The 16,276-nt window shown below is 44.0% G+C and overlaps 1 protein-coding gene across 1 annotated transcript; it reads left to right on the top strand.

Moving 5' to 3' along the window:
* Window positions 1–1,502: 1,502 nt before the first annotated feature.
* On the top strand, window positions 1,503–14,292 carry LOC127300963 (transcription factor efuD). The gene is made up of 10 exons (XM_051331162.2): window positions 1,503–1,709; window positions 1,825–1,947; window positions 2,825–2,945; window positions 4,186–4,314; window positions 6,381–6,490; window positions 6,574–6,757; window positions 10,098–10,292; window positions 10,617–10,841; window positions 10,946–11,135; window positions 13,997–14,292. Exons 1-10 carry the CDS (start codon window positions 1,684–1,686, stop codon window positions 14,089–14,091), a joined length of 1,398 nt encoding a protein of 465 aa, XP_051187122.1. The 5' UTR covers window positions 1,503–1,683; the 3' UTR covers window positions 14,092–14,292.
* Window positions 14,293–16,276: the final 1,984 nt, after the last annotated feature.

Here is a 16,276-nt window from a genome sequence, read left to right as displayed (position 1 = left end):
GATTTATCGCATTCAAATTTCGCCCAGAAAATGAACACTATTCGGGTCATATTTTTTTTATTCGTATAAATTATCTACATGGACTTCAGGTCAGAACTTTGTTTGCAAAGAAATTTTAAATTAGAAGATTCCTCACCTGATTACACAACATACATAAGAAATAACTATATCGGTCAAACGGAAAGAAAGACCGACCTTTATTCTATTTGGTCAACCTAATCTTGAACCCGAACTTCATTCTCGCCTACACATGCAACAATATGTACCTGGGGAGAATTCAGCGGTGATACTTTCAAGATTACTATAACTGAAGACCGTTTGGTTGCTGTTGACGGCTCTGACAAATCACTCCTTGATTGAGAGGTCAGCTGATGATCAATGCTTTGTTGAACTAACTGACGATAGAGATGATCACAATTTACACACGCACACAGGACCTGAACTGAAGAATACTGTTTGTGGGCATGATTAGGAGTTGTACTGCAGCATCAACAAGAGCGGCTGGTGTGCGGTTCTGAGATCATCCAGTCGCGATGCGGCACTGCGAACCAGGATGGCCGCCAGGTGATTGATAGGCAGCCTGTCCCCATAGACACCCATGGTGGTGGACTTTGGTGAATCTTGGCAGGGGATGAAAAATCCCAACAATCGATGTGGCGCATCGATAAAATTCGAGTGCCTATTTATTCAGACTACATGAAGAAAAGAGCAAACCCAAAATTAAACTGGTTTTCCTATGGCTTCAACCTCGCGTTAGTACACCTTCTCCTCCCATGTGTCAACAATCGTGATGTTGATTCACTAATTAATATACAAAAAAGATGCAGTAATCCAGTGGCTCTGGAATCTTAGAGAATAAAAGGTAGGAGAAGAAAGAGATTGGTGAGATGCAAGATTGAACCCTGCCTTTTTCCAGATCGATTGCAACATCCAGGGAGCTTTTGATGTGGGACTGAGAGCGCTAGCTCTCTCGATGATGGACCAGCAGGACGCGACTGCGTGCACAGTACAAAGAAGAGCCAACTGTCCAATACACCATCAAATGCCGCTGCCGCCGTTTGCAACCTCCCGTGCGTCAGATCCGCGCCAAGGTAGAAGAAATGGATGTGCCTCACGAGCACCACATGATTCGCGGCGAGGTAGATTTCAATCCCTTCGAGCGCGGAGGAAGACAAGCCGCCGCCGCTTCCCTTAGCGAGGTAATTCGGCGGATTGATTGATGATTGCTTAGAGGAGGGTTAGGGTTTGATACTTTGATTGATATCTTCCTGGATGGGAAGTCGTGGTAATAGCCTATAGGGATGAATTTATGGACGAACCAAAGAACCATCAACAACGCTTAAACGGTGGCATTCTTTTTAATTTCGTTTAAAAATATGGGCAAACAAAAAACGGACGAAAATAAAGAGAGAAACCTTACTTTCTTTTTATTAGTAGATAAAGATAAAGATAAAAATAAAGATAATAATAATTCATCACCTCTAATTCCCCAACCAACCACGCTGTCACGAGACGAGACGGGACGAAGCGGAAGATTTTCCAAGAAAAGAAAGAAGCCCCCAGCCCCTACCACCGATCCAGTCATCGTCGGCGGCAGGCGACCACGGCGAGGCAGGTGCTGTTCTGATCTGTCGGAGTCTGTCGGCATGCACTGAACGATCGTACAATACCGTTGCCGCCGCCATGGGCTCCCTCGAGCCTTTCAACCGGTGAGTCTCGGATCCCCTCCCTCGGAACCCTAGCTGTTGCAGCAGCAGCGGTAGCTTTCTTCGTCGTCTCTGATCTTTTCGAGCTTGCATTTGTTCGTTGATCGGTCAACGGCAGGCTAGTGAAGCTGACGGCGCGCGCTTTCTACGATGACATCTCCATGAAGGGCGAGAACCAGCCGAAGACTTCCCGCGGCGACAACCGTGGCATGGCCGTCGTTGTCCTTGATGCTCTCACCAGGTACCGAAACCTCTACCGGGAATTGGTAAAACCTGGTGATATTTACAGCCGAATTCTTACGCTTTAGGCTCGGGAAAGTTTGAACTTCTCGTGAGATTGAATTGTCCGCGACCAAATAGAGCTGGCATAACATAGTTCATCCGTGACAGTGATGCTCTTATTTCTCATTGGTGTAGTTGTATGACTTGAAAATCAAATATCATGAAAGGCCTGGAAATTTTATCCATTGTCTCTCAGGTACCAAAATATACCAAGTGCATCTCGGGATTGTGATTGTTTATTGTCTTTAATTCTTCAATCCGGGATATTGTGACTGCCCATGTCCCCAGGATAAATGGCTCTTATGTAGGTCGTGGTATGAAGCCATAATTGCTTTTATAGAGACTAGTAGTTGTTATACAAACTGTTGTCCCCCCTTGATGGTTTCAATGGAGGCTTATTTTCAGATTAATCCGAAGTAGTTACATAGGTGGGTTGATAACCAACTATAAAATGGTTCCTCACATATCATACCCATTTTATACCAGAACCTGATGCGCTGCTATCTTGTATCATTTTGTATATGTGCTATTCTTGTATTGCGTAGTTTGGTGATTAAAGACGACAACAATTTATGAGGGTATTTTATTACTCAGGGAATTGAAACCTGTAATGCACTAGGGGACTGAAAATTCCTTAGAAATACAAACTGCCCCCCCCCCCCCCCCCCCACCCAGTAAAAAGAATGCAATTGTATTTTACGTAGCCTGTATCATGTAGCTCCGCCTGCCATCACCTCATTTGACCTTCTTCTATTCAGTTTCTTTAGTGTATCACTGTCAGCTTACTATTGTCTAAGTTGCATTATGCAAAAAAAACTTTGTACTTTCACCATTAGACGGCAGTGGGTCCGTGAAGAAGACTTGGCTAAATCATTAAAGCTCCACTCAAAACAACTGCGTCGTATCCTCCGATTCTTTGAAGAAGAGAAGCTAGTGACAAGAGATCACAGAAAGGAGGTTAGTTTTGTATTGTTCCTGTTATTGCAGTCTATTAGCTTGTGGTTTTTAGTTTTTTAGCGTAGCTGCATTTACTCCATATCTCAGCCAGCTTATAGCAAAATATTACTATCAAATGTTTATGTCCTCAAATGTTGATAAGCTGTGAAAGGAACCATTCATCAGTGGCCAGAAAATGTGTCGCTTTAGGTCTCAGTTTAACTAGTAGTGATCATGAAACATCTAGATTAATATAAGTAACACAAGTTTTGCATAATCAAAGCATCTTAATATTCTATCTACTCTAGTCAGCTGGCTATTTTTTTTAAATTGTGCTGCTAGCCATAAATGACGCTTCACAACAGCACAGTGAGCTCTGTAATAAGCACTATAAAGGACATTTTTCTGTTTCTTTAATGATTGGTGTAATGGTGTTGCTTCATTTGATCTGATGCCTTCTGAAAAGAATTCAGTAAAGGTTTTATATCTAGGTAATTTGCAGTAATCTTTTTAATAGTGAATCTTCAAAGGTAGAACTCACGGGATCTTGGAATTGTTTGAAGCTGGACTATCTTGTATTTGCTTATTTTTTGTGTTTCTTGCTGGAAATTGTCCTCTATCATTGGTTACCTTGGACAGAGGTGCACCAGATTATACAGTTAACATTGTAGCATTTGGAAGAACTCCATATGGTTTTTCTTATAAAATAATTATTCTAAATACATTTGAGACAGCTTATGAAGTAGTGATCAGGAAAGTATTCCGTACAAAACATAATAATCAGTGATGCTTGTCTATGTTTTTCTAGAGACATGCTGTTCCATTAATGCGCTTTTGGTTGCTGGAAACATATTGGGCTCATGTTCATATAATATTTGTTAAAATATATAGCCGAGCCCTTTTCAACAGTTCGGATTTTTGGAAAACTTGGCTAGTGCATCAATTCAATATGGTATCAGAGCCACAAGGTCTTGGGATCAAATCCTACCCAACACACTATTCCCCCGATTACCCACGTCTAGTGTCTTCCCGTTTATCCAGCCTAGACGTGAGGGGGGGGGGGGGTGTTAAAATATATAGCCTAGCCCTTTTCAACAGTTCAAACTTTTGGAAAACTTGGCTAGTGCATCAATTCAATAATTTTAACATCTGGTGTGTGCTGCCTTACAAAAGGAATCGATATATCGGAAGTAAATGATGCTTTCTCATTCTATATTCCTGGTTGTTTCTCTCTAACTTTGTCTTTATCCTATCGCTACAGTCAGCAAAAGGGGCGAAAATATATAGTGCTGCTGCTGCAGCTGCCGGTGATGGTCAACCAGGTACCAAGGAGGGAGAAGAGAAAGTAAAGTTGCACACACATTCTTACTGTTGCTTGGACTACGCACAGGTTAATTGTCCAAAATTTTCGGCAGTTCTATGCTCTTGTTTAAATAGAAAAAAATATTGTCTTGTGCTTTATATAACCTTGAAGTACTTCTATAGTGGCTTTACTAGTAAATATGTCTGCGCGTTGCGGCAGATTGATTTTTACTAAATATTGTTGATGGAAATGCAAATATTATTGGGAATATTTGAGAATATATATATTTTTTAATTTTCAGAAGTCAAACATAGTCCATAAATCTCAGTCAATAAACTTTTTTAATTGTGAGGTGTCTAACACGTCATAAATCTCAGTCACCTAAATTGCACAGGGAGGTGTGATGCTGCTGGTGAGATATTCACCCAATAGTTTACAACCGTAATTGTAGAAAGTTGTCGGCAAGTCACAAATGATAATAAACTGAAACACTTCTTTTGTGTGGGTAGCTAATTTTTCTTACTTAAAGAGTCAGCTAAATCTTTGCAACAAGCTCCGACTCTGTATACAATGTTTGGAAGTGTGCTAATTTTTCTTACTTCAAGAGTCAGCTAAAAAACGGGATCTAGTTTTCAGGTTCCAAACTTTAAACCGAATGAATGTGAACTGATAGCCATATTGCTAGCGAGCGGGGATGATGTAATTTCATTCTTATCTGATATAAAATTTATGCAAAGGCGCTCGGTTGCAAAGGAGATGTAGGGAAATGCAAGCACAGACTTCTTTTCGATCGGAGCCCGGTCATCCTCTGCAGCACCCCGATGCTCTGCCCCTTTGTGAACTCGTGCGAGAGGCGAGAACAGCAGCCCCGTCAGCTTACCATCAAGGGAGCTGTTGCTTGCCTGATCCAGCGACCCCGTCCTCTTGCGGCCTGCGTAGCTCCACGCCTACCTCCGCGCGTTGCCGCAGCCTGTGCAGCTACGCGTCCGCCTCAGCGCCGGTGCACTCCTTGGAAAGCCGCGCCTCACCCGAACACCGCCGCTCCTACTTTCTTCCCGCAACCCGCCTCAATCTCAGCTCGTCCCCTGCATAGATCAGTTCCCACAGGCTATCGTGGTGCATGCCTCCGCCCGGATCTACAGCGTCGCAGTGCCACCGTGGTGGGCTGCCTTCTCCTGCTTCTTCAACTCCGATGAGGGCCAGTGGGGGCGCATGGGAGGATTCTTGGTGCCATACAGGTGAGGGAGGTCTGACGAGGACAAACACGAACGCCCTTTGCTCTGTCCTTGGCGCCGGCCACGCAAGGGAGGCCAAGCGAGGATGACGTGGAGACGCGAGGGGCTGGTCGAGGCAGCAAGGAGGGGCAACGCGCGGGGACGGCTAGACGGTGAAGGGATCTCGCCAACAATGGCAACGCGCGGGACATGAGCTAGCCGGTAGGGGGCGGCACACGAGGTGGGTCGCGGAGGCGTGAGGCAGCACTCGTGCTTGGTGGATGAGGAGAGGCGATTAGGGGAAAATACCTGGTGCGGGATGTGGCCAACCACACAGACGGGGCGAAGAAAAAATTCGAACCTTTTCCACTCGCCGGTGGCAAGGGCGGGTAATATCGGTCAACTCCATGGGTAGTTACAAAACGGACGAAAAAAAGAGGGGAGAAACCTTACTTCCTTTATTAGTAGGTATAGATTTACATATTTAGGAAGTATAATTTCAATATCATCTGTGGTTGCACCATGAATGCAATTTCTGCATAGATAGTTGAACAAGATTGACAGTTCATATTTGTTCGTATTTTTTCAAATGGCAATTATAATTGTCCCCGACTTGCAAAGAGGGGTGAATTCTAGTCTTTATATGCTATCTAGATTCAACCCCAATTTCTGTCGAGAATATGTGTACAAAATATCCGCCCTAATTGTATAGTTGGGGTACACCATTGTCCAGTGTTCAGGTGGAATGCATTGCATCCAGAGTGTGTGGAACCAGGATTTACTATTTTTTTTTTCCAATTTGAGATGGGTTTAGGTCATTGGAGTTACTCCCCCCAACACAGGGTTTCCTCCCATTAATCGTTCATCTGTTTCTTTCTTTCGGTTCTCCTACCTTACACAAACTACGCTTGACACGATATATCTTCTCCACAAACACAGATCTGTGATGTTGTAAGGTACCGGATACACCGCATGAAGAAAACATTGAAGGATGAATTGGACAGCAGAAATACAGTTCAACACTATGTATGCCCTAACTGTAAAAAAAGGTATTAGGTTTACTTCTAATTTATTATCTTCTAGACAAGTTCGGTTCTTCAGACTCAGCTGTCATTTCTGTTTCAATGTGCAGATACTCTGCCTTCGATGCATTGCAACTTATAAGCTATACGGATGAGTACTTCCATTGTGAAAATTGCAACGGCGAACTAATAGCAGAGAGTGACAAACTTGCTTCTGAGGAAATGGGAGATGGTGATGACAATGCACGGAAGCGTCGGCGTGAGAAATTGAACGATATGCAGCAAAGAATTGATGTGAGTACAAACTTCTTAATACTTTGGTACTCTTAGCGCTAAATTTGAGTACAATATTGATAAATTGTATCACAGGTCCATAACTGACCATCAGCTAGTAAACTGGAAATGTTCATTCACACAAACACTATAGCCAGACCCACACTGCCCCGCTGATGTAGGTTTTACACAGGCGTATTGCAGCCCAAAACCGCACAAAGGGCTTAAGTTTGGGAACCCAATAAACCTGTTGAACTCGTTGCCCTTGTTTAGAAACAAAGAATCATACCCTTCTACTGAAATCCTCAACTTAGGGTCTTCTCTACCTCTTTCTTTTCTCAAACCATTAGAAGATTTGTCGACTATGTCAACAGTTCTCATCGGGGAGCCCAATCCACCTCCACCCCCTCCACTGTGGAGCTAGACGGGTATAGAACCGTGTACTCTGATGGGACAATGAGCATATCGTGCATCAGTGTGCGAATGTAAGCACCAAGCAAGACCTCAGCCACAATGAGAGGGTATGATCTTCCCCTTGGCTGTCGATGAGTGTTTGAATGAAGCAGTGTCTGCAGTACCTTTTCGATTTAGTTTTGCGGTTTATGGGTTCTGTGTCCTTCCAATGCGTCAAGAGGTGAGATGATGCTCTAATTCTAGTTCTCCTTTTGCTGGGTTCATGATGATTTTAGTTAATTCGTACTGAGTTAATATGTGGAATAGGATGATTGGTTAGTGGTGAAAAGAAAAGAAAAGAAAACCACATATGTTGGTGAAAAGGAAAGAAACAAAACCTTTTGTGCAACTTTGACTATGTAATTCGAAAGTGAGCCCCGTTCACTTGGTTGGGGGATTGGATGTACAATCCCACCACCAGGATTGTGGACGTGAATTGTTTTTTCTTTTCTTAAAATTCGCACTCTGAACCTCTGTTGCTGGATTTAGATGTCCGTTTCCTTGAAACAAAAAGAGATCCCGTTTCATCGCAACATGAAGTTCAAATAAATTTTCTGTTTGTTGTGTTTCTTAAAGTATTCTTTCTTTAACCTGTACTGTTTTTTTGATTCCCAGAAAGTTACTTGCACAAGTATGTCTCCACTGTTAGCAAGGTTTTTAAGGTTTTCAAGTACAAACCATCCTTTCACAAGGTAAATAAAGCAGGGCCTTGGAAATTTGCCCGCTTTAGGCGGTTAGCTTCTGCCTTAGGTGCCCACTTAGGCGTTAGAGCGGGGGTAAAATGCCCTTTGAGTCACACATAAGAAATAGATAATCGTCCAAATTTTAAAAAAAGTTGGCGAAAGACAGAAAAACAGAGCAGGGGAAAGTGGGTAGAAGCAGAGAGAGAGAGAGAGAGAGAGAGGAGGGAGACGAGTCACACCTTTTTTGCCCTGGCGAGGGGGCCAGAGGGCTACGCCAGAGAAGACGAAGCCCGCCTAGATCTGGACTCCTAGATGGTGGTGCTCTAGCTAGGGGTCGCCCATCGCTGCCTAGGGTTCCAGAGAGGAGAGAGCTCTCCATATCAATTGGGTCTGCTTCCCTCCCTCCTCTTATTTCCGCACGATTTCTCTATTCCCAGTTTACCATTCTTGCGTTGGTCCTTTCCAGCAATCTGCTGTCTTTCCCACTAAAGTTGGCTTGGGGTGGTGCCTTACAATGCTCTAACGACGTTCCAAAGCTCTAAGTCGGACACCTTATACTGTAGTCCAAGGCAAGCACAACACCTTGCCATGGGAGGGCACCCCAGCTCCTAAGCGACGTGTTAAAAACTTTCATTCTCAGTTCCATTTTAAGGTTGTGAATGCATTATGAGCTTTGGATCACGTGCTCCCTTCTATCTGCGAAGAGTTATGGCTTTGATGAGTAGACGTGCATGTTTAACTTCAGTGTTCCTCCTGCTTGCTTTTGGTCTGCTGAGCGCTAGTTGACCATAGCTCTTCTGCATATACAAAGAGCACGGTTCAAAGCCCATAACAGAATGCCATCTACTCATCTAGTTCTCAGCTTTATTATGCATCATAAACATATATCTAAGAAATATTGCTTCGCTACTTCACTTACATGATTTGTTCTGTAGATCTGGTTAAAGCTCAATGTAAATTTCATCCATATCTTAAAGTTGCAGTTTACCAAGAAATACTTTAACTGCTTGGATGAGATGTGACTTTAGTGGTGTTGGGTGCGAAGACAGAGATGTTAGTTTACAAGGGCAAATAGTGCCTAAGAGGGACACCTCCCTATACTTGGGATCAATGCTGCAAAGCAATGGTGATATCGGCGAGGATGTTTGCCGCAGGATCAAGGGAGGGTGGATGAAGTGGCGGCAAGCATCTGGCTTCCTATGTGATAAGGTCTCACAAAAGCTAAAAGGTAAGGTCTATAGGGTGGCAATCAGATCGGCGATGGTATATGGAGCAGAATGTTGGCCAACTAAAAGACAACACATCCAACAAATGAGTGTTGTGGAGATGCGATGCTACGGTGGATGAGTAGCCATACAAGAAAGGACTGAATTAGGAAGGAGGTAATAGGTGATAGGGTTGCACCGATCCACAAGAGCTAGTCCAAAGCCGACTAAGGCGGTTTGGATCAATCCAACAGAGGCCTCCAGAAGCACTAATTAATAGTGGTATTCTGAAGAGTACGAAAAATACTAGGAGGAGCAAGGACGACCAAAGTTGACATGGGTAGAGGCGGTAAAAAGCGACTTTGAGGGATTCAAATGTACCTAGAGATTTGGCTCTTGATAGGATGACATGGAAATCAGTGATCCATATGCCAGATTTTTAGTTTACTTGTTCATTCTTTACTTTCTTCTCTCTCCTTATCATTTTGGTTTCCTTTTGTTTCTGTTGAGTTTCATAACTAGCCTACCTCATCTTGCTTTGGAAGAAAGCTTTGATGTTGTTGTTGCTTGGATGAGATATAAATAATGCAGTATCTTGGAATAAGGACGTTGCATTTTTTATTTGGAAAAAGAGTTTATCACATCCTAAATACACCTTTTGGACGTGGTTACTGTACACTAAGGTGTAAACAATTCTTTTCTCTTCTCTTGTGCAAATGTATGAGTCTTAGAATCTTGATGATTCAGTGGAGACTAAGGTGTAAACAATTCTTTTCTCTTCTCTTGTGCAAATGTATGTGTCTTAGAATCTTGATGATTCAGGGGAGACTAAGGTGTAAACAATTCTTTTCTCTTCTCTTGTGCAAATGTATGTGTCTTAAAATCTTGATGATTCAGTGGAGACTAAGGTGTAAACAATTCTTTTCTCTTCTCTTGTGCAAATGTATGTGTCTTAGAATCTTGATGATTCAGTGGAGACTGATTCTTATATATCGCTTATTTATATTTGTACCGATGCAGGAGCAATTGAAGCCATTGCAAGCACAACTTAAAAGGGTGAAGGATTTGCCTGCTCCTGAGTTTGGCAGTCTACAATCATGGGAAAGACTAAATCTCGGTGCTTTCACACATGGTGATTCTTGTGCAGCTGATGCCTCTAGGAACGCACAAGGGCAGTATAATGGTACACCGATGCCTTATCTTGGAGATACAAAGGTAAGAGTGTCATGTGGATTTATGTAGTAGGAGTTTGTAATCAAGTAATATGCATTCTCATAATGATATAACGAAGTAATATTTTAAGTCACTTTGCATAACCAATTTTTTTTTTTGAAACATACATGGAATTCTACACTTCAGATTGTATGTTATCACATTCATTTTATTTTTTAATCATATTATGCTTTTATCAGACACACTTTCTAATTGTATAACTATGTTTAATATGTTGTCACACACCCCTGGCTAGTATAACTTATAGCTGATCCTAATTTCTTTCGACCATTTTTGGTTGATCAATCGGGTTATTTGGATTTTTAGGTTGATGTTGAATTGGCTGGTTCTGGTGCAAAAGAAGAAGGTGCTGAATCTGGCAGAAATGGTGCAGAGTTAAAAGTCTTGCCTCCATGGATGGTCAAAGAAGGGATGAATCTTACAAAAGAACAAAGAGGAGAGACCAGTAACACATCATCAAATGGAGATGAAAAATCAGAAGGCAAAGATGCGAAAAGACAGGACCCAAAAGAAGATGAGAAGAGTATACAGGTCAGCCAGCTTAGTATTGAAAATAGAACTGTTTTTACTATTAAAAGAGTTCTTACATTAATTATCTTTTAACTGGATTCCTAAAAAAGTATTTAACTGTGTAGGATGAATACATTAAGGCCTATTATGAGGCCCTCAAGAAAAGACAGGAACAAGAAGATGCCAAGATGATGCAGCAGGAAGGCCATGCATTTTCTTCAACTCATTCTGAGCGGCAGTTGGGCACAAAAACAAAACGTGAGGATGGGGATGTTGAGGATGAGGGTGTTGAATGGGAAGAGCAGGAACCTTTAGGTATCTTATCCTTTTCTTGTTTTTGCCTTCAAACATGGAGTACAATTTAATTATAATGTATGCTTGTAGTGATAGCAAACTGAGTCCTGCTTCCAAACTAGCAATTGTGTGCGTGCATGCATGTGTTGAAAAATGGAAATTAGGCCACACATACATATAAATGTCGTAATGTAAGAATTGAATATCTTACTAAAGCACTTGATGTAAAATTCACAACAAAGTTGCCCGCAATTGGCAAGAAGAACCCAATTATAAACAAAAAAAAATCATCTGAACCTTGAAGGCACACCAGTTGAATCCGAGAGTTGTAACATTGGATCGAAAGGATGAAAAAACATATGAATGTGTTTTATTAATTGATGCTACGGAATAAGAATAGGTACATGTGTGGATTATTAGACGTGACTCTGCCTCCTGGGTCGCTCGCGTGACTCCGGAGGCAACACCGAAACCCTAAAAGCGAGCGCCGCGACCCTCCCTCCCTGGCCGCTGGCGGGGGCGGCGGCGCCGGCCGCCGAAGGCCGTGGGCTGTGTGTGGCACGCCCCGACGAAGTTCCTTCGTGCGGGCCGGGAGGCGGCGTGGTGTAGGAGTTCAGCTGATAACCTGGCGACGTGGCGGTGGTGCGGCGCGCAGGAGGCGGTGCTCGGGCCCGATTTGAGCCTTGCCTGGGTTAGGCGGGCCGCAGCCTTGGGCGTCCTGTGCGATGTCGTTGGCGGCTGTCCCTCGCGTTGGTTGCCCCTGCTGCCATCTCCCTCCTCCCATCCGCCGCTGGTTGAGGACGCCAGGCGGGCGAGCATGCGAGCAGCAGGTGGCTGCTCTGCTATGCCCCTGCGGCGGAAGCTGCGGGCCAGCGAGCTTCCGGCGGTGGCTGATGGCGCTGGTCGGTGCCCACTCCTGCGACGACAAGGCTGACCCCCCTTCTCGGCTCTGCCTTGCATCAAATGGTCTTCGGAGGTCCTCATTATACGGCCGGGGCAAAAAAAACCGCGCGGCGGCAGCCTGCGCTGTCAACGGCGATGCCCGAGGGTGCCGTTACCTCCTTGGAGGCGTTGACATGACTATGATCGGACTTCCTCCTCGAGCACCGGGGGAAACTACAGGTCCGGCCTGCCGGACCGGGCAGCGGCGGCGTCTCAGCGCCGCTACCTTCTTGAAGGCGCTGCCTTGGATGCGAGTGGAGTACCGGATGTAGCAGCTGGAGGTCGACGATGCGTCTCTGGAGTAGTGTTCCACATAGGCGCGCGGATGCGTGTGGCGCAACATCTGCCAGCACCAGCACTCGCACTCCCCCAACAATTCTACCCCAGGTCCCGCTGAAGCCCTGCCTCTCACCTGCCGACTCTCTAGGCACATTGGTTGCGAGGTACGTTGGCCTAGGCAGTCCTGGAGCTGAAACGTCCCCGGGGGCGTGTGGCAAAGGCGATGTCGCTGCCTTGTTGCTCCGAGTCACGTTGCCTCGCCATTCTTGGCTGGATGCAAGGCTAGGTGTGGCCTAAATGTCGTTGCGGTCAGAGGGCACCTCCTTACCAAGTTGTAGTCGCTTGGTGAGGACGGTCGTGTGTGTGTGTCCCTCCTTCTGGAGGTTGTACCCCTGTTGTTTTCTTCCTATTCAATGAAATAAAACGCAAAAGCTCTTGGGTTTTCTCGAAAAAAAGGTACAAGTGTGGATTGTAAGTGTGGATCGGAGAAAGAGGAAATCCAAAGGTGGAAATGGTATATTTAGGTGATTAATTGTGTAACTTACATACTGGGTGGGTCTAACTTTGTGCACACGACCGGATGAGAATTATGAAATTGGAACCAATAGTTTTGGATGAGTATCACACCCAACTCTTTTATATTCATGGGGAATAGATTTATCAATTGAACTGCATTGCTCATCTGCATTACTTTTTCCATTGAATGATGAATTATCTATTCTTGAGTTTGACCATCCAAGTTATCTTAGAGGCTGAACATGGTTATCTTATGTCTTACTACCTCCATTTCAAGGAATAAGGCGTCCTCTTTTTACGTGCTTTTTGTTTGACCAAAAAATACTTTAAATATATAAAGATTGTTTATATGAAATTAACATCATTAGAAAGTGCTTTTCAGTATGAATCCAACGGTGCTAATTACATATAAGAAAATTAAAATTTTATTGCTTAATTTTTATGCTCAAAGTTCGTCTTGAAATACGCGTGCGCCTTATTCCTTGAAACAGAGGTAGTATTGTCTTAAAGCTGACAACTGAATGCTTCGATAGAGGCTGTACGTGTTTTTGATGTCTCAATGCTGACATCGGGTATTGATCATAGCAGTTAATACCTCAAGTTTTGCTTGAATCTGACAGCCTGGCACTGTCCAGATGTTTTTGCTCGTATAGCGAGTCGGTTTGTTGGGATGCCATATTGATATTTGTCCTAGGAATGAAGAATTAATTGTTGCACATCTATCAGTCCTAAAATGTAAAGCATATTTTGATTCATGAAGACTTTGACCACAAATTAGAGATCTAATATGTTGCTTATGTCGTATGAAATTGATGTCAATATATTCATATTAAAAAGATGCTTATGGTTGGAATTTGTATCACAGAAGTCACATATTAATGGGGTTAACTGTTACTTAAAGCCTTGCTGTCTTAACAAACTTAAAAACTCCTAACGTTTACTGTGAAATATTTTTACCTGTTTGTGGGAATTTTCGCATCCATATTGAATCCTATATCTTTACTTTGTAAGCATTTGAATTAAAGGTTCATATGTTAGATATAGTTCTGAAATTTCAATGCGTTAGCATTCATCAGTATGTTTATATAAATTTGTATTGTAGTTCATGCATCAGATATTGGTCTGACATGCTTAAACTGATTTAGGGAATACATCAGAGCCCTATAAGTTTGTAGATTTGAACGCCGAGGCCCCAGAATCTGGCGACGAAGAAGATGGTATTGACTGGGAGGAGGGTTAAAATACAGCAATTTGCTCCGCTTGAATTCGTGTAACCAGTTCAAGTGCAATATGGTGGTTGTGGGATGTTCAGAGATACGACATATGTGAAGGCTTGGCCATCATTTTTCTCCCAAATTGTTAAAATTTACCATGATGTGAACTTTGATATTGACATCCATGTGACAGAAGGAGGTGTGGAAAGATTCCGTTGTTACAAAAAGTAGTCATGTTGCTAGAAAAGCTGAACGACCTGTTGGCTGCCACTCGTTTGGCGCTTGCAGCCGAAATCCGGCACTATTTAGCACCGGATGGATGAAACCTTTTGGCCTGAGGAGGCCTAGTTTCCCAGTGGTGAGCCTAGGCCAACCCGGCAAATAATTTGAAATACAAACGAAATTTGGAAAAACACAACGAAATTAGGCTAAATTTGTACATATTAGGCGAGTTTGATTTTTTTTGTCGAATTCTTACATATATATGAATTCGGCGTACAGACGGTAGATAAAAACAAAAAAAAAACCAGCGTCTATAGCCGAAATGGCGATAGAACGTTGTGTAGTTGTTGGTTGTTGTCGGAGCCATCGTCTTTGTCCTTCGGTGGCGTCACGTGCGGCTGGTGGCTGCTGCCATGGCCTGGGGGCCCTGACGCGTTGAGGTGGAGGTGACGACGCTCCCCTATCATTGTCGATGTCCTCGAGGATGACGATGTGGCGGGCGCGGCGCCGCGCTGCCTCCTCGAGTAGCCGCTGCTGGCGCTTCACCTCCTCCTTCTCCCACCTTGTCTTGGCCCGACCTTTGGTCTTATCCGCATCATGGTCATCATCAAGAACTACGCTGAAGTTCGACGTCACAGAAGCATGGAAGAGGAGACGGAAGAAGGAGACGCGGCTAGCACTACCGCCCCGGAATGGCTGGCACTGTCGCCCCGCTCGACGCCGGAGGAAGACAGCACTGCCACCCTGTCTATGCCGGCACTGCCGCCCCCACTACGAAGCTCATAAGTTAAACCATCCCACTATGCTCTTTGTATGGCTAAACTACCTCTTCTTAGTGACTCCCTATATATAGGCTCCCACCTCCTCCTTAATTAGACTAGACATAACTTGAGTGAGAACTTGGCTTATGCCTCCACCATCCCTTTGGGATTAGAGAAACTCCTTCCTTATATTATCAAATCTATTGTATCAAGACACTCCTTATATGATTAGTCTCTCACACTTGTGATTGTACCATCGATATCTCACTCGTGTGATTCTACCAATTTTATACCGATCTTTCTCTCGGGGATTCTATCTCGTGTCTTTCTCTCGAGAGATTCTATCGAGATGGTGGTTTGGGCTATCGGGAGTAAACCGGAATTGTATCGGATCGTGTTGTGTGGGTTCGTCGTGTTCTTCGCCGTGTTCTTCCTCTCTCCCGCCTTTTCCTCGGTGGCCTTAGGCCCCATCATATGGTATCAGAGAAAAGGTTGTCACGAATTTGATGCTTCAATTTCACCATTTTCGCCCAAAATAATTTCGAAATAAAAATTGACCTAAAAATAGCTCAAAATTTGATCTCCGAATTTATTGCGTTTTTTGTGGTTTTGGTCCATATAACTGTTTTCTTGGTGTTTGATCTATCATTCCCCAATTTTTTTTTTGAGAGGAAGAGCTGCGATTATATTAAACCATCAGATTGTCTGATACAATTGTGTCCCTATCAAAAGCTGGTGGAACACCAAGCCAAGTCCTACAAATATTATTGTCGCAGCCTTGTTTCGCTAAAACGTGAGCTACTCTATTAGCAGAACGATGAACCGCCTGCACGGAAGCATCACCAAAAGTTCGAAGAAGTGCCTTCACCTCCTCCACAAGCGGGCCATACGAGGATCGATCCATCTCCTCCTTCAGCAGCTTTGCTCTTACCCCGGTACTATCCGTTTCCAGTATTACCCGAGCAACCTGTAGCTCCTTTGCCAAGATGAGTCCCCGGCGACACGCCAACAGCTCCGCGCCTTCGACATCTACAACATGGGGGAAAAAATGGCAAGCTCCGCCGAGGAAGTCACCATGGTGGTCTCGAATAACCACGCCCGCCCTTCCATTGCATTCTCCTTGACGAAAAGCTCCGTCAGTGTTCACCTTCACCCAGTCCTGTACCGGTGGAAGCCAGCGCTCTACTGGGGCGGCCACACCCGGTTCTGAGGATTTCAAATTCCGCCA

The sequence above is a fragment of the Lolium perenne genome, chromosome 7 (genome assembly GCF_019359855.2).
Source record: "Lolium perenne isolate Kyuss_39 chromosome 7, Kyuss_2.0, whole genome shotgun sequence".
In the NCBI taxonomy this organism is placed as follows: domain Eukaryota; kingdom Viridiplantae; phylum Streptophyta; class Magnoliopsida; order Poales; family Poaceae; genus Lolium; species Lolium perenne.
This window is presented reverse-complemented; position numbering and strand designations above follow the sequence as displayed.